A 24,112-nucleotide genomic window follows, 5' to 3' on the forward strand; every position below is an offset into this window, starting at 1 on the left:
GTCTACTTCTTGCTCCCAGCAAGTACAGGTGGACTCCTGCATGAAGGTGGGACAGAAGGCAGAGAGACACTTGTGATGCACTGAAAAATGGTGGAGCCAGGGAGCCTTGTTCTTTATTTTAAAAAGGCTGAATATTTCTTTGTTTTCATCCCCCATGCCAGCCCCTCAGCTACCTAAACAATATATTTTCCAGCAAGTAACCAATTTTATTTTTAAATTATTTAAAAATTTTAGTTACAAATTGTTTCAAACAACTTGCTATATATATGCTTTCACATTCTAAAGCTGTGTCTAAGATAGTCTGTTAGGTTTTCAGTCAAATGCATATTTAATATTTGCCTGCCTCCAATGTAAGTAAAGCACTGCTCAGAATGCATAACTGATAGTCAAAGGTAGAGGGTTTATTTAAAGACTATTAATTTGATGCTGAACTGTCCACAGTGCCTATTGGCTGGTGCACCTACATTTTCCTCTGGTGACATTCACAATCTAAAAATCACTTAAATGAGAAGAGAAATTCGATTGTAGCTGTAGATAAGAATAATGTGGAAAAAGTTTCTTTGCAGTACTGTTTTGGACCTGCACCATAGCGGATGCTGAGGTAATCTATCAGTTTGTGAGTGTCTACAAAATGCAACTCTCTAGATAACAGGTTTAAAGTAAAGATTTAATACAGTCTCCATCTCCTATGATGTTGCAGTGACAGTTTAAAACTCATTCTCTAAATCTCAGCAGACTTTATAGCTAGCAGTGGGCCAATATAAAGTTTAATAGCATTACAACACATAAATCATCTTTTAAAGACGCTACTAGTAGCTCCAATATTAAATGCAGACAATCGCCTGTGTTATAAATAATTTATCAAACACCATTTCAGATTAGCCTTCCATGCTGAGTTATTTATTTTAGCCTTTTCTATACGATTCCTAAGGCACTTTTTGAAAGATCCATTACTGGTCAGTTTAATGAACTTGGGGGTCTGTTTTGTCCCCTCAAGCACTCGGGTACAGCTGTGGTGACCATTACATGGCCGACGTGGACCTCTTTGTGCCTTTTACAAGTGCTGCCCATTTGTCATGTAGCGGTAAATGGAGCTGCACATTGGAGTCCAGGGACACATTGTGCGATGCAGTGATGGAGACAAACAGATAGCTCTATAAAGTGCTGCTTGTCACAGCTGACTTGTAGCACAGTACATCACTCTTATTGTAATCTCATTTAAGAAGCAGGGGTGGCCCGGGGGACTGATATTCCCAGTTAGTTTGGTCTTTGTAGCCATAAAGCAGGAAGTGTTCCTTTTATATTCTCTGAACTTTTAGGGAGTGTGCTTTTTGCTTGGATTAATTATTACAGGAACTTGTCCGAGGCATGGTGTGAAGATCTGTCAGCAGGTTTGTTTGGACCTCCTCTTCCTGGCCTGGGCCCTGGTGCTGCTTAGAGATATATTGTGTTTTTAGGAGTCCTCTGGCTTGTTTTATTAAGTAAGTTACCATTATTTAGTAAGAGCTGTGTTCTACACACCACTTTCTGTACCTTATTTCTAATTATCACAGCAACCCTGTGAGGTCAGATTTATTATCATACCACAGAGCACGGGTGTGAGTGCAGAGAGGTGTAGTGACTTGCCCAAGGTTGCACAGCACTTAGTAGGAGACCATGATTTCAGTCTGGTCTGTCTCCACATGTTACCAGATCACTGTGAACCTGGGTCCACTCCCACTGGTGTTCAGTCACCAGGATCTGGTGTTCTTTTAGCTGAGCATTGTAAAATAAAAGGAAGTTGCCATTGGCCTAGGAGGTCCATTTTTCTAGTAGGATAGGTCCTGAGCTCCGTCTACACAGTGATTCTACGTTCCCTTGTGACTAGCAGTGTAAGTCCATGAGCAGCTGGCTGGGGAAGAATGCCAGCCCTGGCAGTGGGAGACAGCATCACACCTGGGCCTGACCAGCTGGGATCACAGGCTCTGCAGGGCCCTGGTCAGGGCAGATGCTGCCTAGGACTCAGCTCGCTCCACATCTTCCAGAAAAGGGAGGTGCAGTCCCTGTGAAGAATGAGATCTAACGGAAGAGACGGTGCTTCCTGCATTTATTGTGGGCCAGAGACAGATAAAAATGTGGTGTTTTCCCCACCTCTTGCCTTTAGTTTATGGTTTTTCTTGATAGTTTTCTTAAATATTTGGTAACACATGTTAAAGACAAAAGTTGTTTAATTGTGAATTTCTACTATAAAGAAAACACAGTATGAATATGCCCAGTAACATATTTGCATATGAGTCTAGAATTCTGTGTATGGAAATACTGTAGTCAAAGACAGTATTCAACATATGAAGTGGTTCCTGGAGCATAGTAGGTCTCTATAAACATTTGTTGAAGACATCGACTTTGAATAGTGGGTAGATAACAGAACTTTGGTCATTTTCACCCTCTGCATTTGGGAGGTTTTGGTAGTAAGGAGGGGTGTGTGAAGTTAGACCTGGGGTCTTAACATTGATCTCTGACGTTACATTGTAGAAATGTTACTTCAACTAAATGCAGAAGGAAGAAGGCCCTGTACGGCAGTCTGTGGGCATCCTGGGAAATACAGGGCTCTTATCCTTCAGCAGAAGTGACCACCACAGGAGCCACTTATTGGTTGCCCTTAAGAGAAAATGGCACCGTCCTTCTTCTCTCGAACTTGCTCAGGTTCTGAGGATCTTTGGAGAGGGGAGTGAGTGACACAGCCTTGAATCAGGGACTGTCTGAGAAACCCCAGCGTAGAGAAAGTTACTTTTCAGCTGGTCTGCTGCTGAGCCTCTGGCTCTGGAGCCTGATGGGCCTGTTTTATTATAAAATCCTACTTACTGTTTACCAGCTGTGTGGCCTTGGGATGTAGTTTCTGACAGGACCAGCTTCCCGAGTTGGTTGGGGCAGAGGTCAGCGTGATGCTAGCCATCAGCGTGCCTAGCTCAGTGCTGGGCACATCATGATACCAATAAATGTGGATTTATGATTACTTCAGTGAACATCGAGGTGCTCTATAAATGTCAGGTTCATTCCCTTTCATAACCTCTTTTAGTCCTGTTTGTATGAGAAACAGTGGGATTGGGAAAAAAACTTGGACTTAAAAAAACTTTCTTCCCTAAGGAATTCTCTTCCCTAGAATTGATGGGGAGGAAAGGAATTTCAAAGGTGTATTTTCCCAACCTTTAAAATCTTTTATTTAGGCTGGGTACGGTGGCTCATGCCTGTAATCCTAGCACACTGGGAGGCCGAGGCAGGTAGAGCTCACGAGTTTGAGACCAGCCTGAGCAAAAGCGAGACCCCGTCTCTACTAAAAATAGAAAAACCGAGGCAAGAGGATTGCTTGACCCCAAGAGTTGGCGGTTGTTGTGAACTATGATACCATGACACTCTACCCAGTGTGACAGCTTGAGACTCTGTCTCAAAAAAACTAAAATAAAACCTTTTATTTACACAGCACACATGATAATGTTGTGAGGTCAAAATATAATATACTTCTAAGTTTGCCTATTTTTAAGTTTTATCAGTTATCTGCTTATATTACAGAATGTTTGCAAAATAGAGGGAGCAACCCCTGTAATCTCACATTAACACTCTCAGCCTTCTGGTATCTGCCCAGATGAATTGATTCACATTAGATATGCATGTCTAATATCATTTGTATATTTCAATTTCTTCCGAGTCTTCCCCTTTTCCCATCTCCCAAAATAAAATCAATGTGAGTATGCACTCCTGAGGACTCCCTGTAGGATTTGTGATGTCTACTAGGGACCATGGGATGGCTCAAGATAACAGCAGCAGAGATGAGAAAAAAACAGAGCAGGAAAGAGTTAAATGGCAGAGAAGAGATAGGAGGCCAGGAGCATGTGTATATACACCCGCCGGCCATTTAATAAGGGCAACAATTTGGAAATAGATTGCATTGGTGGTTGGTTTTTGTGGTCTCTATGGCAGCACCCTGAGCCAGCTCCTTATTTAAGATGCTGTTTCTGCTTGGACCTCCTTCACTGGTTTCTGGGAAGGCTTTTAGCTTTGTAGCTTGTTGAGAGTCCCAAGAGAGAATTCCTAGTGAGAGGATCCTGTTTGAATGAATTATTAGGGGACTGGATGTACAGGAGAAGAACTGGCTTCAGTGGGCCCCCTATAGGTGCCACTCAGAAAGTGAGCAAACCTGGAGGATAAAGATCAAAATTACCCCTAGCCTAGCCCCTGCTGTTGGTTTGCTGAGGATCCTACTTCCAGCAGAACCTTCTCTTAGTCTGTAGAGGGCGCTTATGTCACTGGAATCCCAGTCCGCCTAGGACCACAGCAAGAAGAGGAAAGGAGCACCCTCCCTTGAGTGTGGACTCAGATTTTCTCACAACTTGACGTTGGTGCATCTGCCCTTTGAGGGTCTCGGCTGGAGTTTGGGCAGGGAATCCTGTTTCTCCCAGGATGTTACTTGGACACGCTCTTTATTTCACCTTGCATGTTTATGGACTCTCCTGCCCTGGTGGATGGGAGGGAGCTGCAGTGTAGGTTAGATTCCCTGCCTTGGGAGCTGCATTCATTTGTCCTTGTTGCATAAAGAGCTTGAACTCCGCGCTCCCCAGGTCTGGCACTGCTGCCTTCACTGCCTGCCTTCTGTTTCATGGCTGCTTTCTGAGCACCTTGGGTAGCTTGTCCTTCAGCCTTCCTTGAAGCTTTGCTGACCAGTGTTCCTACAGGCCCTTCTGAGTTATCCTTTAACACCTCTCACCCTGTATTTAACTTGGGTATGATACTGCCACTGGACTTTAAGCCCCTAGCAGGCAGGGGCTTTGGGGGCCTTATCCATCTCTGCAGCCCTCGCTCCTCCTGCAGGACTCAGCCTGGGATAGTCCTTCTTGGATAAGAAAGGAAGTTAATGTACCTGTTCACTAGTAATGGGTGGGGACATGGACTTGCATCTTAAAGGCGGAGAGCAAAGGAGAGAGTGATTCAGAGAAAGGAATTCAGTGAGCATATAGGTTCATTTATAGGAGATAGAGTCTTTTGGGCATGAGGTCCCACCCCGGCTCTGCCAGCTTTCCCCAGAACTCCTGTTTTGGTGTTAGTTTTCCTCCCTCTTGGTACTGACTTTCTCCATTATGTCACCAGGAAGTAAGTTTCAGCTTTTGTCGGACATTTCTGGTCAGGAGTTAGTAAACTGTAGTTAGTCCCAGGCCAGATCCTGCCTGCTGCATATTTTTGTTAATAAAGTTTTATTGGGAACACAATCATACCCATTTGTTTATGTATTGTCTGTGGTTGTTTTATGCTATTGTGACAAAGTTGAGTAGTTCTGACAGATTGTATGCCTACAAAGCCTGAAATATTTACTACCTGAGTAGTTGGGACTGCAGGTGCATGCGACCATGCCTGACTAAGTTTGCTTATTTTTTGTAGAGATGTGGTTTTGCTGTCTTACCAACCTGGGCTCAAGTGATCTGTCTGTAAAATGGGCACTGAAAACAATGCCTCCCTCTCAGGAGATTCTGTGCACTGCCTGGGAAAGCACTTTGTGCATGTCGGTTCTGCTGTGGACATTATCACTGCCCTTCTCTTTCTCAGGAGGAGGAGGCCAAGAAGCTGGTGAGTGAAGCCATTGCAGCCGGCATCTTCAATGACTTGGGGTCTGGAAGCAACATTGATCTCTGTGTCATCAGCAAAAGCAAGCTGGATTTTCTCCGCCCATACTCAGTGCCCAACAAGAAGGGGACCAGGTGAGTAAAGGAGATGAAATTCTTTGTGTTACTGGCTTTGTGTCACCCTTGCTATCTCATGATGTCTGGCATGAGTTTTCTTCTTTACCACAATGAGGAAACCCAGTGTTCCCAAATCAGCCTGCTGGCCTTTGAGTCATCACTTGCTTTATAATAGTGGGCTGCTGTCAGGGGCCAGGATTGATTTAGTTTGTAAGAAGTTGATGTGGAGAGATGCGGGGGGTGGGGGGGGGCAAGAAAAAGCTCTAGGCTAGGAGGTGGGAGGAGAGGTGTGACTCATGTTTTTTGTGCTTTCTCCAGCATCTTAAAGAATCCCCTGTATCCGTGAGAAGGAGCATTTTTTAGGGCAGCCAATTGCTTTTCCTCCCCGTGCTCCAGGCCTCCTAAAAGGTTACAAAGCACACACCTGCCTCCCTCCCTCAGTCTTGGGAGCTAGGAGGTGTCATGCCATCCATTCTGAGGCATATGGCTCACAGCGCCCTCTTCTCAGTGTGTGGCCCCGGCTTAGAGCGGTGGAAGGTTCTAGTTGATTGGGTGAGCAGACCTGGCAGGTTTCCAAGCCTGGTGTGTGTCAGATGCACAAGCTCCTGCTTGCAATGCCTCAGAGCTGCCCAGCCCTTTGACCATCCTGGGGATCCCAACCTTCCCTGGGAGCCTGAGCTGCCCAGCAAGTGGTGCCCCCTGCTCTGCTTCCAGCTGGGAAAATTCCCACAGCAGCGTTTATCCACCCTAGCCCCTTCCGCCCTGCCCACGGCTAGCCCAGAAGACAGCCCACATCTCCGCTGGAATGGCTGCTTTCACCCCCCCACTACGGGAGCACTTCACCGGGCAAGAACAGGGCTCTCGGAGCCAGCAGGCATTCGCTGCAGTCTGCACGTAGCGTAGTGGCTCAGTGCGCTGGTGAGTGGGGCAGCAGGACCGCACAGCTCTGGCCCGGGGGTTGGGGTATGTCAGTGGTTGGCTTGGTGACTTCGGGTGAGTCAGTCTCCCTGTCTTTGGGATTGTAGAGCTAGATTAGGGGACCTCTAATGAGCCCACCAAGTCCCCAGGCCCTTTAGCAGGAAAGGAAGCCACCTTTCAAGCCCAGAGCTGTGTTGGGGGCCCACACCCCCATCTTCTACAGCAGCAGCCAGCCAATCACTGACGCCCCATGCTGCCAGGCTTATCCCCTTGTATGGCCTGCTTCCCAGGTTATTTGCAAGGTGATGTAGGATCTGAACAAGTCTGTGGTGAATAGGCGATGGGGGCAGGAGACTGAACAGAGTCCCACGTGAGGATTTCGAAAGCCATGTTTGAGCCTTGAGAAGCTGTGTTGTGGTTGCCCAGGGCTCCTCCAGTGCAGGAGTCAGTGTCCTAAAGGGAGCATGGCAGTGACACATCTTACCTCCTGGGGACATGGGTTACTCGGCTGCGGAGGAGGCTGTAAACACACACGAACAGAGTGAAGACTCAGTGAGGGGATCTGGAAGGTGCTAGGCACGTGGTTGGTGTTATGTGTAGTAACCCGTCCTCTGCATGGAGCTGCTACCTGCTCGGTGCCCTGGGGCTAAGGGTACTGCACAGTAATGTCTACACTTGCTGGGATCTTGCTGACATCTTCTCTGCCCATGACTGGGTACTGCCTGGGTTAAGGGGACTCTTTTCCAGAGTGGACAGTGGGGAGCGGGGGTGGGGTGGGGGGCGAGTCAGAGCCAGAAGCCTGGGCAGGCACCCATGTCTGATAGCATGGCCCTTGCCTTCCAAACGTCTGCTGCTGTCTCTGCTCTTAATCCTCCCCAGTACTGACTTGCAGTCCATGTGGCTTACGGCAGAAGCCCTCCCCACATGCTGCCAGGGTCGGGCACCGTCACCCAGCATGGTGGAGAGGCTCTAAGGGTGTCCAAGCCTCCCAAGGACACAGAGGTCCAGTGCAGATGAGTCAGGCACACAGAGGCCTCCGGCTCCTAGGCTGCCTTCTAGGTACACATCGTCAGACCAACAGGAGAGGGTGGGGACACATTTTCAAAAGGTGCTGTGGTTCAGAGCCTGTAAGTGTGGGGGGGATGGAAAGGCTTTGTAGAACGAAGGCTGTCTGTTCTTTATTGCCGAGGCTCCTTGTTTTGACATAGCACTCTGAAAATTGCCCTCTTTTTCCTAATTCCTGCTCCTTATTTGAGTCCACATGCCCATTTGAGAGGATAGGTTTTCCTGGAGCACATGGTCGTGGCACAGCCGGCAGCCTTCTGTAAGTCCAGTTGTCCCACCTGGGGACAAACTAGAGGAATAGTTGAGTTTGTGCTGCTCTTTGGCAGTACCATAATTCTTCCCCAGCACGAGGATTGACAGCCCAGATACGTATCTTATAGACTGTCACTCTGAGGAAGAAGGTGTTGAGCCTGTCCTAGTTGTGATCCACCATGTCCCTGAAGGGGACAGTTAATTTTCTAAAGTCTTGAGAGCAGTTTAAAGTGACAAGCCCAGAGTCTGGCTGTAGATCATTTTTATACTGTTTATGATTCCAGATATTTTTTAAGTGTATAAGGTAGTAGTTAAGTCACCCTTGTTGCACAAGAGGACAATTAGGGAAGGATTTGCTTCCTGCTAGCTGCAGTGACCAAGTGTTTCCCAGCATGTACTGGAGGGTGAGGTAGAGGACACTGGAGTGTCTCCTAAGTGCCACGTGGTCTCTATATTGTCTCCATTTTGCAGTCTTGAGAGCTGAGGAGAATGAGCCTTGGGGACATTTGTGGTCCCCCACCCCACCCACCCTGCCAAGGTGGGATCAGGAGAGCCAGGATCTACCCATTCACCACCTTGCTCCAATCCTGTGTCTGGCACCTTAAGGGGAACCATAACTCTTGTGTTTTTGCTTTTCTGTCACTAGGTTTGGCCGGTACAGGTGTGAGAAAGGGACCACTGCAGTCCTCTCTGAAAAAGTCACTACCCTGGAAATTGAGGTTCTCGAAGAAACAGTCCAAACTATGGACACTTCCTGAGTGGTGTCAGGGGTTGGCTGGCTGGCTGCTGCTGTGGAAGATGGGGGTGTGGGCCCCCAAGATGTGCATTTGGCTAGTGTTTGCTGAGTGAAATGTAATAAAGTGAAAACCAGATTGGGTGGCTGGTGTCTGGGGACTGTGTGTGTGGATTTTTTACTTTTGGCTGTTGTGGCCTATTCACCTGTTCTTTCTTTGGGGATGTTAATCTTCCTCGAGTAACAGGCTACATTCAGGTGTCAAAGCAGTGTGATCCTCCTAACCAGATGAGGCCTCCCTTGTCTGTTGCCAGGAGTCAGATTGGAGTAACTTTGATTCTTCAGACATTTATCCCCAGCCCTTTTGTTAATGTGGGCTGTGTCTTTGTTAAAGGTGGCTTCAGGTTTGGTGTGTGGTGATGTTTTTAAATAGGGTGACAGTGCCACACAGCCTTCTAACTCAGCAGCTAAGTAGGAAAGACATGTCGAAGATGAATGTGAGTTTGAATTCTCAAGGCCTGCTCAATTCTAAGTACCAAGAGAAGGCAGGCAGATGGACTCCACTGTGGCCGGTTTCATGGAAATCAAAGGACTGTTTTAGGATTTACTGTTTCGTAATAACTAAGACATGATCATTTCATGGACACTCAGGCCCGGCGAGTGGCTGAGATTGTGTGCCTCCAGAGGGTCTAATTAAGACAGATTATGATCACAGTGTGGAAGGTGGATTGACGGCATGTAGAAAGCAAGTCTGTGTGCGTGTGGAGGCTCTCTGTGCCCAGGGAAGACAGCAGGCGCTCTGAGAGCCAGATGCAGAACATTTACAAAAAAATCTGTTTGGGATCACAAGTTTTCAGTGGTAAGTGCTGGGCAGGAGATAGGGACTTGTTTCTCCCCACAGAGAACATTCCAGGGTGACTCCACTCTCAGGACAACTACCCTTGTAAGTGCTAGGAGTGTGTTGGGGGAGAAGCGTGAAATGGTGGAAGGCAGAAACCAGGCTGATGATTATCAAAATTATTTGGGGAGCTTAAAATATAATCCCAGACTTAATATCTGGGATCTGGAAGTTGAATTTTGAAAGGAAGGTGCTGCTGACACTGTTTTAAGTTTTGTATCTATTTCTTTAAGAGCCAAATCTCCAAAGCTGTTTTGAAATCATGCATGAATTATAGCCTCACCCCCCTTTTATTTCAAACATGGAGACTAAGTACAGAGGAAAGGCCGCATGTGGAGTCTCCCAAACCCAACAGTGGTACCAGACAGCAGAGTCCACACATGGAGACAGAGCAACAGCCGGCCCGGGAAGCACCTCCCCAAGACACCAGTGGTGCTCTTTGCAGGGCTGAACTATCACCAGATCAGGGACGGCAGCTTCTGAGGGTTAACTTGAGTATAGAAACAAAATTAAAACTATTTTCTTCTGAGCTTGAGTTTTCTTAAGTTCACATTTATAAATCAGTCTTCACAGTTAATCCTATTTGGGAACAAGAAATAAATGAACACATTTATGGTTTCCTACACATAATACAGTTGTACTTTAATTCTTGATTTACGTGGTCCACGGACTTCAGTTCTGTGAAGGGGTGAGTAACTACCATTTTGGGGTCATCTACACTGTGTTAGCTCACTTGCACATTTTATTCCAAATTCTGTCAGCAACCCTAAAAGTAGATATTATTAATCTCATTTTACAGATGAGGAAACTAAGGCTCAGAATGGCTAAGAAACTTACCCACAGTCACAAAAGGAAGTTGCAGAACCATAATTTGTCAAGGACAGGCCTGGGCATTGCCCTCGTGCTTTTTCTATCCCATGGAGGAGGATGCCTAACATTGATCATGAAATGAACTGCCAGCATTCCAGGAGGCGATGTGCCTGGTACAAGGCAGGTGTTCAGGAGAAGAAGGCTGAACCAGGCTGCAAGGAAAATACTCCTGGCTTTCAACCACCATTTGCCTGTGGAGCTCTAGGCCAGATGCTGGGTTCTCATTATCGTCATTCATCAAGTTATAAAACATAGATGAAAATACTAGCCAAATCTCCATTCTACTTGAATTTTATCCCTTTACAAAGAGTAAATTAAGCACAACAGCTTGATTGTTTGAAAAGATAACTAAGAACTAAACCTCGTACTAACCATTTTCAAAGGCTCACTACACAAATCACGCAGTCCCCTGCAAGTCTCTTACAAGCATAAACCTTGACAGGTCACTGGAAGAATTATCCTAATGATTCACATTACAATCCAGATTCAAGGGGGCTTTGGTGGCTCAGTGAACCACCTACCCCTGTCAACAACCCCGCTGAGATTGTCCACATGGTATGAAGAAAGGACTTTTGAATCTGACCATCAGTGCCACTGCTCCCAGCTGTCTGCACTGAGCATCTGCTGTAAAGTGGGGGGTCCCCTTTGGGGGAACTTGCCGAACGCTGCATCTAAGCTGTTCTAGGCTACCGGATGGCCACTTTGGAGCGAAGACTCAAGTAAGGCAGAGTGGGTGCTGGGTTTTGGTAAGGCACGGTCCGTCTGCTCAGGTGTTTGATGTCCAGACGTGCATCTGTTTGGCCACCTGGTGCACATACCCGATGTCAGGCCTCTGGTCGGGATCGGGGTAGATGCACATACTGACCAGTTCTCGTAACTGCAAGGGAGACAATGCCCTGTGTTAACTTGCAAGAAAGCAGCTTTCTAGAGGTTCTGCATTTAACAGCAACAGATTGTCCTGTTGGCCCCATTCGAGGTGCAGAATGGTGGTTAGTGAGGGTGAGCAACAGGCCAGACAGCTCCTAAGAGGTGGCCAGGGCCACTCCTAGGCCTGTCTGATCCCAAAGGCCACACTTTTAGACCCTGAAATGGTTACCTGCAAGTAACTTTGAACTTTCACCTGTCCATGCCATTGGGCAAATCGTGTGTGTCTCTGCTGCCTGTCACGCAGATGCCCAAACCAGAGGACACAACTCAGAGAAGGGCTTATTGATCATAATAAGTGCATTAACATGCAGCAGGGCTGCAGTCTGTCCACCCCCGGCCTCCATTATGCTCATGAAAGACGGAGCTTTTAATTACACAGACACTGGGGTGCACCCAGTGCAGGTGGGGGAGGGGCACCGTGCGCCTCTGATTGCCTGTTCTTCTGATAGCCAGAGTGCCAATTATTTTAATGGTAATTAAAATAATGACCTTAAAAAGCCTACATCTTAACTTTCATCACAGGCTCACTGCAGTGGTTTTCATTTAAATACCTGCTGCTGGTGACTGGCCCTGCAGGTCATGGCAGCAGCCGGGAGAGGGGAGGTCCTGAGCAAGAGTGGGCTCAAGTGGACTCGAGGTCACTCGAGGAGTTTGGGAGGGTTGTTTTGGAGGCCCAGTGGCTACTGTATGATCCCCAGGCCGAGGGGGCCGGGATCTGGGCCTCCTCTGGATCAGGTATTTTCTCACTGGTCTGTGGAACTTTGAAACCTCCCTCCAACCTTTGTGTGCCCTTTGGGGGATTCCATAGCTTTACTGGATACTGGACGCCGGATGACAGCAAGGCTCCAGCCTGCCTGGGGACTCCTGGAGCCCGAGCTTGCCTATGGGTGAGACAGTACTTTTCTGAACCTTAAAATATTTAGGGTATGGTACCTGTGGTTGGCCTCTGACAGGTTGAAAAAACCAAGGACACCAGGTGCAGGTGAAGTCCATGGGACCTGAGCTGCTCGTTTATGAGCATAGACCACACCGCTGGCATTAAGTCCATATTTGCAATTTTCAGAAATCAAGAGAAACAAAAAAATAGTCTTATTTTCACTTCTAAGAGGTGACAGAACTGTCAAGTGGGGTGTGTGGAAGGTGCCTAAGCAGCCCTCTTGCTCTCGACACTGGTGCCAGCTGGTGTCAGGGAAGCAGGAGAGGGGGGGCTGTGGGCGTTATGGGGGCGTTATTTCAGCCCCACAGCTGTGGGGCGTAGACGAGGGTTTCCCTTTAGGGACTGGCAACTGAAGCACAAAGTTGTCATTTGCTTCAAGTCGCTCAAGAACTTCTGAATAGGACTGAAGTCCAAATTTAAATAGAAGAGAAAGGAAAAAGCAAATGGCAGCTGTTTTTGTGAAGACATGTAACTAGTTTTTCCTTTTGGCCAACTTGCACTGGAGAACAATAAACACTCCTCCAAAGGTACAGATGAGAACTCTGCCAGCCACAGGCAGGAGCTTCACAGAGGCACTGCAGTCTCCTGACACACACCCCCACCCCAAGATCTACACAGCACAGCAATCTGCGCAGGCTGCTGGGGAGGCCTGCCTGGCCACAGGGTCAAAGCACATGGGAACAGGTCTGGGCAAGGGCGCTCCTTCCACAGCCTCACCCCAATTGGATGATGGGCTGCCAAAGAGATGTATCATCAAGCAGGATGGCACAGTGGCTGGGTGGGATGCAGGCTCCAGCTGGTCATCTGGGTTCAGATCTTGCCTCACCACTTACAAGTTATGCCGCCTTGGGCAAGTTCCTTACCAGTAAAATGGGGCAAGGGGAGGATTCAGCACAGGAAATTTGAATGTGAGCTGTTTGTACCATGAGGCAATGGCCTGTGTAGTGGCCCAGGAAGGTCTCAGACTCGTACCCACTCGTATTGACCAAGGATGGAAATAAAGATAACAAACGACATTTCATGAGCACTGACTCTGAGCCAGGACTCTGCTACATCCAAGGGCTACTTTCTTTTTCCTTGAAGGAGAGTCTCACTATGTCGCCCCAGCTGGAGTGCCATGGTATCATACCTCCCTGAAACCTCGAACTCCTGGGCTCACGTGATTTGCCTCAGTCTCCCCAGTAGCTGGGACTACAGGTGCCTGCTCCTGTCCCCAGCTAATTTTTTCTATTTTTAGTAGAGACAGGGTCTTACTGTTGCTCAGGCCGGTCTCGAACTCCTGAACTCAAGCAATCATCTCACCTTGGCCCCCCAAAGTGTTAGGGTTACAGGTCTGAGCCACCGTGCCTGGCCCAGGGGCTACTTTTTTTTTGGGGGGGGTTGCAGTTGTCATAGTTGTTTAGCAGGCCCAGGCCGGGCTCGAACCTGCCAGCCCCAGTGTATGTGGCCAACACCCTACCCACTGAGCTATGGGTGCCGCCCAGGGGCTACTTTTAATGGTGGTATTAACCTGGTGCTTGACTATATCACATACCTCACCTTAATCCTTACCCTGGTCCTGTGTGGAAAATTCTCATGTTATCCCATTTTACAGATGAAGAAACAGATTTGGGAAAGTTAAGTGACTTACCCAAATAATGAAGGAAGTGTAGGAATCTGTGTCTATACCCTTAATCACTGAGTTATAAAGCCTGTCACTTTGTCCTCAGAATTTATCCATGAAGTAGTTCTGTCTTCAGTGTGATGCAACTAAGGAAGATGACATTCACACACAGCTAGTCACAGCCTGACGCCAGACCTGTTGGGGTTGGTGCCCACAGCCCCTGCACCCAGTGTAAATGTTGGAAGTACTAACAGAAACTCAAGGTGTAATTAAATTAGGCCTGTTAACAGCAAGGGGGAGACCGATCCATCCGTTGCTGAGGTTTTTTGTCATAGACACAGGATTGCAGGTATGGGGGAGCTGGGGCCTTGGCTCCAGCTCCTGCCTCCATATCTGGTCCCAGTGTCTGGTGCCACATGGAGCATGTCCTTGTGCAGCGGTGAGTCTCAGTCCAGTGCTGAGTTGGATGCTAGAATAGGCAGAGGTGTCCAGTAGGCCCCATTAGCCAGCTCCCACTGGTTCCCCACTGAGGGGTGCCCACACCAGTGTTAGTGAAATCCTTCTTCAGTAAAGTCATCTACTTCTCCCCTGTCCAAGTCACTTTTCCGGTAAGCCTCCCTTCTGTACCCTATAGAGCAGCAGTTCTCAAGCTGTGGGTCGCAACCCACAGGAACTGTATTAAAAGGTTGTGGCATTAGAAAGATTTGAGTACTGCTGCTGTAGAATGAACCCATGCTCAACCTTAGCGAGGTGTATGGGAACTGCGCCTGGGGACCTACTGCTGGGTTTGAGCCCGCCAGGCCAGGCCTCCAGCCTCAGCACACTCACCTTCTCAGAGTAGTGCTCTCCCGGGAGAGGCGGGTAGTCACACTGCTCAATCTTCTGGCAGAGGGCGAAGAGATTCATTTTATCTCCATAGAAGGGGCTTTGGAGAGCTGCCATCTGCAAAGGGAGTTATTAGCCATGAGGCCGAGAAGGACTTGAGAGGCAAGAGGGGGGCCCTCCACATTGGGGTGAGGACCTTCTGTGGTCGTCACTGTAGTGGCTGCCAGGGTCTCCGAAATCCCAAGCAGGCTGGGATTAGCCACAAAGGAGAAACTGTAACATGATCCTCCTCCAGGTGAATTCACAGTGGCAACGGTTTCAGTGACTAAAGGCAATGAGGAAGGGCAACTGAATGCTGCGGACAGATCCCCCATCACTTCTGCCTCAGCCTTGCAGGACCGACTGTCAGGAGCACACAGATGGGAACCGGCTCTGCCAGTCACCAGGGGACAACGTCTACTTAAGTAATATGTTTAGGGAACTTTACTTACCTGAGGACTAACATGGTGGGGGGGCAGGCTTTCATTGTGGCTTTCATTTTGGCTTTTTTGGGGGTTGCAATTTGGCTGGGGCTGGGTTGGAACCTGCCATCCTCAGTATATGGGGCCGGCACCCTACTCAGTGAGCCATAGGCTCTGCCCAATTGTGGCTCTTCTTGCCAGCCCTTTCCAGAGCGGCTGTGGAAGCCAGATGCCCAGGCACCATTGTGAGGTTAAAGGGGGCACGGGGGCAGGTGGCAGCCCAGGGCCTAGGACCATCTGCTGCAGGGAAGCTCCAGGGTGGAAGGCAATGCCTGGCTCTACAGCCACAGTTCTCCCTGGAGCCCAGCCTTGTACCATCTACAGGCCTGTGGGGAGGCTGAGACTGGCACGTGATGAAGGCACCACCAGCTGAGCTGGCACCATCTCAGGGCAAGGCCTGGCACCTGTTCCAGCCAGCACATTCTTACCCAGGGAGGTATTACCAACCCTGCTCCTCTGAGAGGGTACCCAGACTCTGCTGCCCCCGATTGGAGCACTCCTAGGGGGACTCACCAAAAGGAGAATGCAGGGGTCACCTGCCGGCCCTATCTCTGGTTAGCCCCTAGTGCAGTGGTTCTCAACCTTTCTAATGCCGCGGCCCTTTAATATAGTTCCTGTGGGTCATGACCCACAGGTTGAGAACCACTGCTCTAGTGGGATTCAAGTGCTACTTGTCACTGCTGCTCACTGTTGCCTACCTATGCCAAACAACAGCCTAAGGCCTCGGGCTAATGAAGTGAGTCAGGTCCATGGCCCCTCCTGTCCATGTGGCCCTGGTCCTCTCCTGAGGGGCTGCTGGCTCTGGCTCACCCACCAAGGGCACCTGGGACCCCCGAGGAATCTCCACTTGCCCTCATGTCTCAGGGGGAGGCTAGAGAACCCCATCTCAGGGCAGGACAAAGCCAATGGCTTAGACCTTCCTCTTATCCCTGGCCACCCCTCTGAGCTGGTCTGGGGACCCTAAGAGCAGGGCCTGCCTCCTCTACAGGTCCTGGCAGTGTCCCTTGGGTTTGTAGATGGCCTCTGGGGAGGCAGCAGAGTGTCATCTGGAGATTTGGAGGTTTCCTCAGGCCCAGCACCTGTGAGGCTGCATGCCTGGCCCAGGCCCAGTGCTTTTAGGTTAAGTGTTGGGAGGCGGGTGTCACCTCTTCTCCCACTGCCCAGGGGCTCGGGCCCTGTAAGGTGTGTGTGTGGAGGATGCCATCTGTCCATAAGCCCACCTTACAGGAAAGCTGCAGAGAGGGTCTGGGGAGAATCAGAAGTCCTGCCCACACGAGAGAGAGCGTCTGATGAGAATGCAGAAGTCCTGCCCATGTGGGGGCCCCAGCCCTAACTTTACCATCCAGTCTACAAAAGACATCAGCATTTGCAGTGACGAAAATGAGAACCTTGGGTGCAAAGGTTGGCTGGGCAGTTTCAAAGGACATCTGCTGCCATAGCAGAGAGCAGCTGAGGCTCCAGGGTGGTCACTCAGGGTCATCGGGTGTTCTCGTGGCGGGAGGAGAAAGATGGGTTTTCAGTTTAGGGTAGAAGGGTGTATAAAATGCTGGTCCTGTTAATGCAGGCCCTGGGTTTCCACGTGTCTGGCTTGGGAGAGGGACTGGGTGACCTTTCATCTGGCCTGCTTTTTACAAACCTTGCTGTTTGGGACTCTAAAGGCCCCAGAAAATTGAGGTGGGCAACGAGTCCCTAAGCTTCCATCCCCTTAAACTGCTTCTCCATTCCTTCCAGCACCTTCGGACAAGCTTGTGAACAGGGACAGTGGTCTCAACCTTCCTGCTATCAGGCTCTTCCCTCTGTTGAACGCAGATTCTAGCAAAGGCAACGTCCAGCCTTCTCCCGCTCTGCTGCTGGCCGTGGGCCTTCCACCCAGATCAGGGTGACAGGCTGTGAAGTAACCTCTGGGCTGCTGGGATTAGAACGATTACCCCAATGGCGAGATCTCCTCACAAGGGTGCCCACCCAGCCTCTGCCTGGTGGAAGTAGAGGACTGTCTGGGGCTGACACATGGCCTCGTTAGACTGTGGCTCTCAGCACTGTCCTCAGACGCAACGCTGCTCCTCACTGGTGTTATCAGGGTGACACGTAGCCAAGGAAAGTGGGTGGGCAGCAGCCCCGCTGGGAGGGCTCAGAGAAACTGGCCATGATCTGAGATGTCAGAGGGAGAAGGGGTCTGACTCCTGCCTGTCAAGAGTCTCAGACATGTGGCCTGTCACCCTGTATCACCCAGAAGAAAGCCACCATGCAGCCCGCAGCCCAGGCTCCTCCACCAGGGCGGGGCATCTGGCCTGGTCCACTGGCCAAAGCAGCATTCCTGACACAGCAGGGCTGGTTTCCCTGACACTCCCCAGCTAGGTCTCAGTCCCAGGAGGGCCTATTGAGGCAACTGCAAGAAGGGCCCTTAGTAAGGATCCTGGAACTGGGTCTGAATGGACCGATTCCTTCAGTGCTATGCTCAGAGCTGTGCTCCCACATGAATAAATTAATTCTGCAGAGCCCAGGCAGCCCAGTGGGCGCCTCCATGGGGCATGCTGGGTAACGCAAATAAAGCACTGGGCTTGGGACATGACCTTGCTCAGGCACCTCTGCCATGGGGGCTCCTGGCCTGCACAACCTGCACTTCCCTCCAGTGGCCAGGGTACTGCTACCAAGCTGTGTGGCCTGTTTCTCCTAACACTGTCCTTTTCAAGGCAGACTCCACTGGCCACCTACTTGATGCTGCAGGGCAGCCATGGTCCACATCAGCATCTTCCCGTGACTTCAGGAGGTCTTGGCAATAATCTGGAAGCCCAGGTTTGAAAGAGGGTGTGGTGGGCTCAATAATGGGCCCGAAGATGTCCACCGCCTCATCTTTGGAACCTGTAAATGTCACTTCAGGGCATCAGGATTTGGCAGATGGGATTAATTTTAGGCTCCTGAGATGGGGAGACCATCTGGATTCCCCAGGTGGGCTCCTATGAGAGGCAGGGGGACATGAGGAGGGGCCATGGGAAAGGCGGGGATACCTCTGCTCCCCGCTGTACAGAAGGAGCCTGTCCTGCTGATAACTGCACATGAGCTCAGTGACGCTAATTCTGGACTTCTGCTCTCCAGAACTAAGAGAATCAGTTTATGTTGTTTGAAGCTATCAACTTCGGGATAATCTATTACTGTGGCTGCTTCCAAAGCCACACTGGGGTTCAGGAGCAGCAGGTTTTGTCCGACCATGTGCTGTCACCTCAGGCCCCAGTTGTCTTGACCTGGGTGTGTGCTCCCTGCGGAACCCTCAGATGGGGTCTGGAGTGGGTGGGGGCTTTGTCACAGCTCTTCAGGCTTGTGCCCCTGGAAGATACCACAGGCTGTGGAGTGGGAGGCTCGGTCATGACTGTGGGATGTCCCTTTCCAATTACTACAGCCCCGGGCTCAGATGCCATCCCCTGCCTGTAAGCTGGGAAAACATCTGCTTCCCCTTCCCATTCTGGGCTACAGGAGCAGGGAGGGGGTATCACACTGGGGCAGAGGCCCTGCCCTGTCACCTGGAAGGGGCTGGCCACAGCAGCCACATCAGCCACAAAAGCCCTCTTCTGTGGGGAACAGGGCCATTAGGTTTAAGATCAGCACCCGCTGTCCTTGAGGACAGCAAATCCCCACTAGACTTTTCTTGACTTTCCATAGCCTCTCTGCCGCCAGCCACATGGCCCCACAATCCTAGCAAATAAACCAGCTCAGCAGAACCAGACTCTCAATGCTGCCTCATTAGATGTGCACCCAGGTGACCACGACGAGGACTTCCCTACTGGGAACGCAGTAAGGCCGGCACTGCAGGCCTGGCAGGGAACAGGGCTGTGTCTACCTCTGAACAGCCAAGACAAAGGCGTGGCAGGGAACAGGGCTGGCAACTGCAGGGTTGGTTCTTGGGCAGGCTTGTCACAAGCAGGGGAACCAGCTGCCGACCCTCCTGCCCCAGCCCTGGGGAGATGTCAACCTGCTCAGCTGTGTTTTTGACATCTGGAGACCCACGTGGTTTACAGAGGGCAGGAACTGCCTTACAAAAGTACAAAGCCCAGAAGGAAAAAGAAAGAAGAAAAAACCATCTGGACTAGGGACAATACACGTGAGGATGGGAAGAGAAAGTGGAGTCCTCCAGGGGGATCCAAACTGAGCTGCTCTCTGGCTTCCCACTGGCCAAAGCAAAAAGGGAAACGTGGCAATCTGCAGGAGACTCCTCAGCGGAGGGGGCGTACACGCCAATTACTCAGCTTGCACAGGCCAGCGGGCTCCCGAACAGGTCCGAGGGCCTTCTCTGCTCCTTCCAAGGCAGGCTGGGGCCCCATTCTACACATGGGCAAGTGGAGCCCACAGGGGAAGGGGCTGGCCTGCCCCAGATCCTTCTGTGGTGGGTGCAGGGGCAGGGAGTTGGGGCTCAGGCCCTTCTGACCAAAGCCTGGGCTCCTGCCAGGACCCTGCACCTCTCACCCAATCGCTGCGACTGTATGAGCTGCCTACATACATACACGCTCTCTACGGCACCGCCGCGCTCCCTGCCTGCCTGCTATGCTGAGGGAGGCCCAAAACAGCTGTACCCACCCCTTAGGACCTGATAGCCAGGTGAATGATGCCCACAGGCTGTTGACTGTATAGCACTGAGCCAGGTAACAGCCTGGCTCCTGTGTGACATGAGCTTGCCTTTGTCGTTGGCCTTGGCAGCAGAGTGTTCACCTGTAGGAGTGACTGCTGGATAGACTCTGAACTCATGATTCATCTTAGGTGACAAACACCAGCAGTGCACAGCAGCTCTGTGTAAATCGGCAACTCCCCTGCCCTTGCAGCTTGGTTGGTTTTAATGCCTTTGAGGCAAAACAGAAACAAACACGCACCCCTTTTCTGGGAATGTTGTGAATGTGCGGGCCACAGGGTGCAGGCAAAGGCAGGTTTCCCTCCTGCTGCTGTAAAGAGCTCTGTCATCTGTACTCCTGCTGCTGAAGACACTGGCTTCCCTCCACATCCCCTCCTAAAGCCATCGTCCCCTAAGCTCAGACACCACTCTGCTCAACACCCCCCAGATCCCGACCCACCTAGGAACAGGCTGGAGACACGGATGGGGGAAGGGTGCACAGTTCAGCCCTCCCACCAGTGGGCCCAGAGCTGTGCCCCACACCCCCGGATACACTGCAGCCACTCAGGTGGGCATCCTGGTGCCAGCCAGGTGCTTGTTAAAAGAACTCCTCCTGCAACTGATACCACACGGGGTCACAGAAACAGCACACAGCCTGCTTCCCAGCTCAGACTGTGAGGCCCAGACTCACTCAGAGACACTCAAGAGAACACTGTGGTCACCTACATCTGCTGACTCCCTCCCAGAGGAAGAGGTTCCAAGCACCAGTGCCACAAGGGCCACACCTCCAGCCAATCTTTGAAAATGAAGTATCTGTTCTCACAATAGCAGAACCTGGCTTATAAAGAAATTTAAACCTTGCCAAGGAATCAGAGTTTTGATCTTGTGGTCTCAAGCTGTAATGCAGGAGAGGAAATCCCAGCACCAAAAGACCTGGGCCACAGGAGCTGCCACGGTCCCTACCAGGCTGGGCTGTGGGCAGCACCTCCCTCACACACAAAGGCTGTGAGGTCAGCCCTCAGAGTCGCCACTGTTGAGTCTGGGCCCGACAGTCCGAGCTGGGAAGCAGGCTGCGTGCTGCTTCTGTGACTTGTAAGGAGGCAAAGAAATCCGTCCATCTGAAAAGTAGGTGTGCCCCTATACTTGAGGCAGTCCCCAGATACACTGTTCTGAGCACTACTGCTGTGGATGGTCACCCTGCCCTAACTGCCCCCACCCCCCCACACCGTGCATGTCCCACCCACTGTGGTGGAGCTGGGGGGCCAAGGCTTACCTCGTACAGCAAACAGCCCAGGGACCAGATGTCGGATTTGAAGTTGTAACCATTTTCATGGATCCTCTCTGGTGACATGTAGTATGGCGTCCCAACTGAAACACAGCCACAGGGTGGATGCTTACCTTCACGCGGGGACAGCAGCAGGAGCATAGGGTATGGGGAGGCGATCAGGGGCCGGGGGACACAGGGCCCAGGCTCCGAGCAGCCCCCCGCACACTGGTAGGGCAGAAAGCCGCTGGGCACCAGGCACTTTGCAGAGAGACCTAGCAGTCAGGTAGGGGCTGGGTGGCAGGGGTGGTGTTTCTGTCACCTGCCCGGGGGCCAGGCTGTGGGGAGCAACTGACTAACTGTCCTTCGAGGTGACTGAATCCCTGAAGAGTCCAGATCAGACTCTCAACAATAAAAAGAAAGCCACTGTTGTAAGCATTTCGTGTATGTTATTTCATTCAAGTTCCCAAAGGGGACAAACCAAGGCTCAGTGCGACAGGCGAAGTGGCTGGAATAAAAGTGGCAGGGATGGGATTTCGACCCGAAAAACTGAGCACCCAGCCACCACCACCCATGCCCGGCACCAATTAGCACATCCGGATGTGGGGCTGGAGATTTCTCTAATGGGACAGAAAAGGCCCTGACCACAAAAGAAATGATTCCTAGTCTTTCACTGAGATTGGATACTTTGGTTCATCAGAAGACACCATTCTCCCAGCCGTACGCTGGGAGAAAATCATCTCAATACATATACCTGACAGCGGACCCGTCTGTGGACTACATTTAAAGCTTCTGTAAATCAGTAAGTAAAAGACAAACAACCTCCTTCTTCAGCGAGCAAAGGACTGGAGCAGGCCCTCCACCAAAGAGAGTATCCAATCACCCAGCAAGCACACGGGATGATGGTGTTTTTCTCATTACTTGTCAGGAAAAGCGCAAATTAAAAACACAATGAGCTATAACCACATACCCCAAAAGCCCAAGTTATAAAAACAAAACAGGTGACGTGTGGAGCAGCTGGAACCCTCACGTGCTGCTCAACTGTGTCAGAGAGCGCTGGGCAGTATCTGCTGTCGCTGACAGGGCCAGCTCTAACCCAGCACTCCCAGGGAGCTTTACTATATGTGTACCATGCCTCAACGAGAAAGTAGAAAAGAAGAAAGGTTTTCAGTGGAGAGGAAAGCCGGATGACTTTAGGGACTGTCCTGTGGTCCCTCTTCTTCCCCCAGAAAGGGAGACTGAGGAACCGTGGAGGGGTGTTCCCTGACCTTGAGTTCCTGCAGGGCTCTTCCTGAGAAGCACACTTCTGAAGACCCAGAACTGTGCCAAGACAGGAGGATTTCTGAGAGGGAGTGAGCTTCCTCGAGCTGCTGAAGCACAGCAGCTGCGCCAGCAGGTCTGGGGAAAGGCCGGAATCTAGATTTCTAACCTGAGATCCTGATCTCAGCTCATTTGAAGGATGATTTAGGACCAGATTATTATTTTTGTAAGAGACAGGGTCTCACTCTATCATAGCTCTCTGCAGCTCTGAACTTTGGGGCTCGACAATCTTCCCACCTTGGCCTCCTGAGTATCTGGGACTACAGGTGCTTACTACCACACCTGGCTAATTTTTTTAAATTATTTTTTATAGAAACAGAGCCTTGCCAAGTTTCCCAGGTCAGTCTTGAACTCCTGGCCTCAAGCAATCCTCTTGATTGACCTCCGAAAGCACTAGGACTACAGGTGTGAGCCATGAAGCCCCACCCAAGACCAGATTTTTAAGGTTGCTATACAGAGAACATTTTCACTGGCCTGGGGTCATCATATCAAGTGAAAGAGGCTGCTGCCATCTTAAGCAGAGTCTATGTAGGGAACTGGAGACCAATGTGGCAGAAGCTGGGCCTGAGATGTGGCCTGTGACACTAGGAAGGAGGGACAGGATGCTGGGGGGAGAACAGGCCATTCCATGAGCCAGACTCAGAAAGAAATGGGCCCAGGCTTCAGTATGTCAAGGGCAGAAGACATTTCAGGGCAAACAAAAGATAGGTAACTTTTAATGTAGTGTCACTATTGGTAATATTTTAAAAAGAAAAGACAGCTTAACACTATTTAGTAAAACCCCTAATCTCAAAATCAAAGATGGTCCTTTATATACTCAAGAAGTTTAACTTTTTGAACCATTTTTTTCTCATCTTACTTGAGATGGATGAAAAACTCTGCCATTGCATTGTTAGAAACCACGCTCTGGGCTGTGAGTCCCAGGGGCAGGCCCTTGTTTACCAAAGTACCCAGTGCCCTGTGCAGGACAGCTCCGAGCAGGTCCCTGGCAAGTGACCCTCACTGAGCCCATGGATCCACCCACAGGTTATCTCTCAGACTGTGCATGTCAATGTGAGCAATTCTTCCCTGGAGCCGAAAGCACTGCTTATTTAGCTCATGGCTGCCCACATAGGATGATCTTTATGAACTCACGTGTCTAAAATGTGATTACTGCTTCATCAGGACACCAACCTCCCTTTCATGGCAATAATCCCCTAAACAAGGACAGCAGCCATCACTTAAAGATATGCCTTTGAGAAATGGGCTGTTCTACGTACACACCTTATGGCTAAAATCAGAGGGCCAATTGCCATTCAGCAGACAGAGCTGTCAGTCAACATACGAACCTGTGTGGGATTCTACTGGGAAAGCAAATGGCAAAAGGCTTCCAATAGCAACACCTTGTATTTTGGTCGTGAGGGAGCAAAACTCAAACGCACACCCATGCGCGAAATAAATGCGTTGTCTTAGCCAAGCCATGGGATGAAATGCAAACAGTGCTCAATTAATAGTGGGAACCTCAGGAGTGCCTACAGGTTGGAAGATGACATGGACTGACGGGCACGCACAGAGATGGCAGGAGACAGAAGGGAGCTCAGGGGCTGTCTCCAGTGAGGGGCAGCAGTGTCCACTCTGGCCGCACTGCATTGTTTTTATTTTTATTTTTTGAGACTGGACCTGACTCTTGTTACCCAGGCT

The 24,112-nt window shown here is 50.3% G+C and overlaps 2 protein-coding genes across 4 annotated transcripts in view; one reads left to right on the forward strand and one right to left on the reverse strand.

The window, feature by feature from the left end:
- PSMB7 (proteasome 20S subunit beta 7) overlaps nt 1-8,823 on the forward strand; it is a 57,129-nt gene extending 48,306 nt beyond the window's left edge. Inside the window, exons 7-8 of the mRNA XM_053563058.1 lie at nt 5,572-5,723; nt 8,587-8,823. Of these exons, the coding sequence (XP_053419033.1) occupies nt 5,572-5,723; nt 8,587-8,698 (264 nt within the window). The 3' untranslated portion in view covers nt 8,699-8,823. The remainder of the gene's footprint in view (nt 1-5,571; nt 5,724-8,586) is intronic.
- A 120-nt stretch (nt 8,824-8,943) lies between these two features.
- The window catches only part of NEK6 (NIMA related kinase 6), an 85,961-nt gene continuing 70,792 nt past the window's right edge, over nt 8,944-24,112 (reverse strand). For all 3 annotated transcript variants that reach the window (XM_053563026.1, XM_053563035.1, XM_053563025.1), the window contains exons 8-10: nt 21,122-21,216; nt 14,737-14,850; nt 8,944-11,318 (exon numbers count right to left, since the gene is read on the reverse strand). In XM_053563026.1, the coding sequence (XP_053419001.1) occupies nt 11,208-11,318; nt 14,737-14,850; nt 21,122-21,216 (320 nt within the window). In that variant the 3' untranslated portion in view covers nt 8,944-11,207. The remainder of the gene's footprint in view (nt 11,319-14,736; nt 14,851-21,121; nt 21,217-24,112) is intronic.

Source organism: Nycticebus coucang, chromosome 2, assembly GCF_027406575.1.
Source record: "Nycticebus coucang isolate mNycCou1 chromosome 2, mNycCou1.pri, whole genome shotgun sequence".
In the NCBI taxonomy this organism is placed as follows: domain Eukaryota; kingdom Metazoa; phylum Chordata; class Mammalia; order Primates; family Lorisidae; genus Nycticebus; species Nycticebus coucang.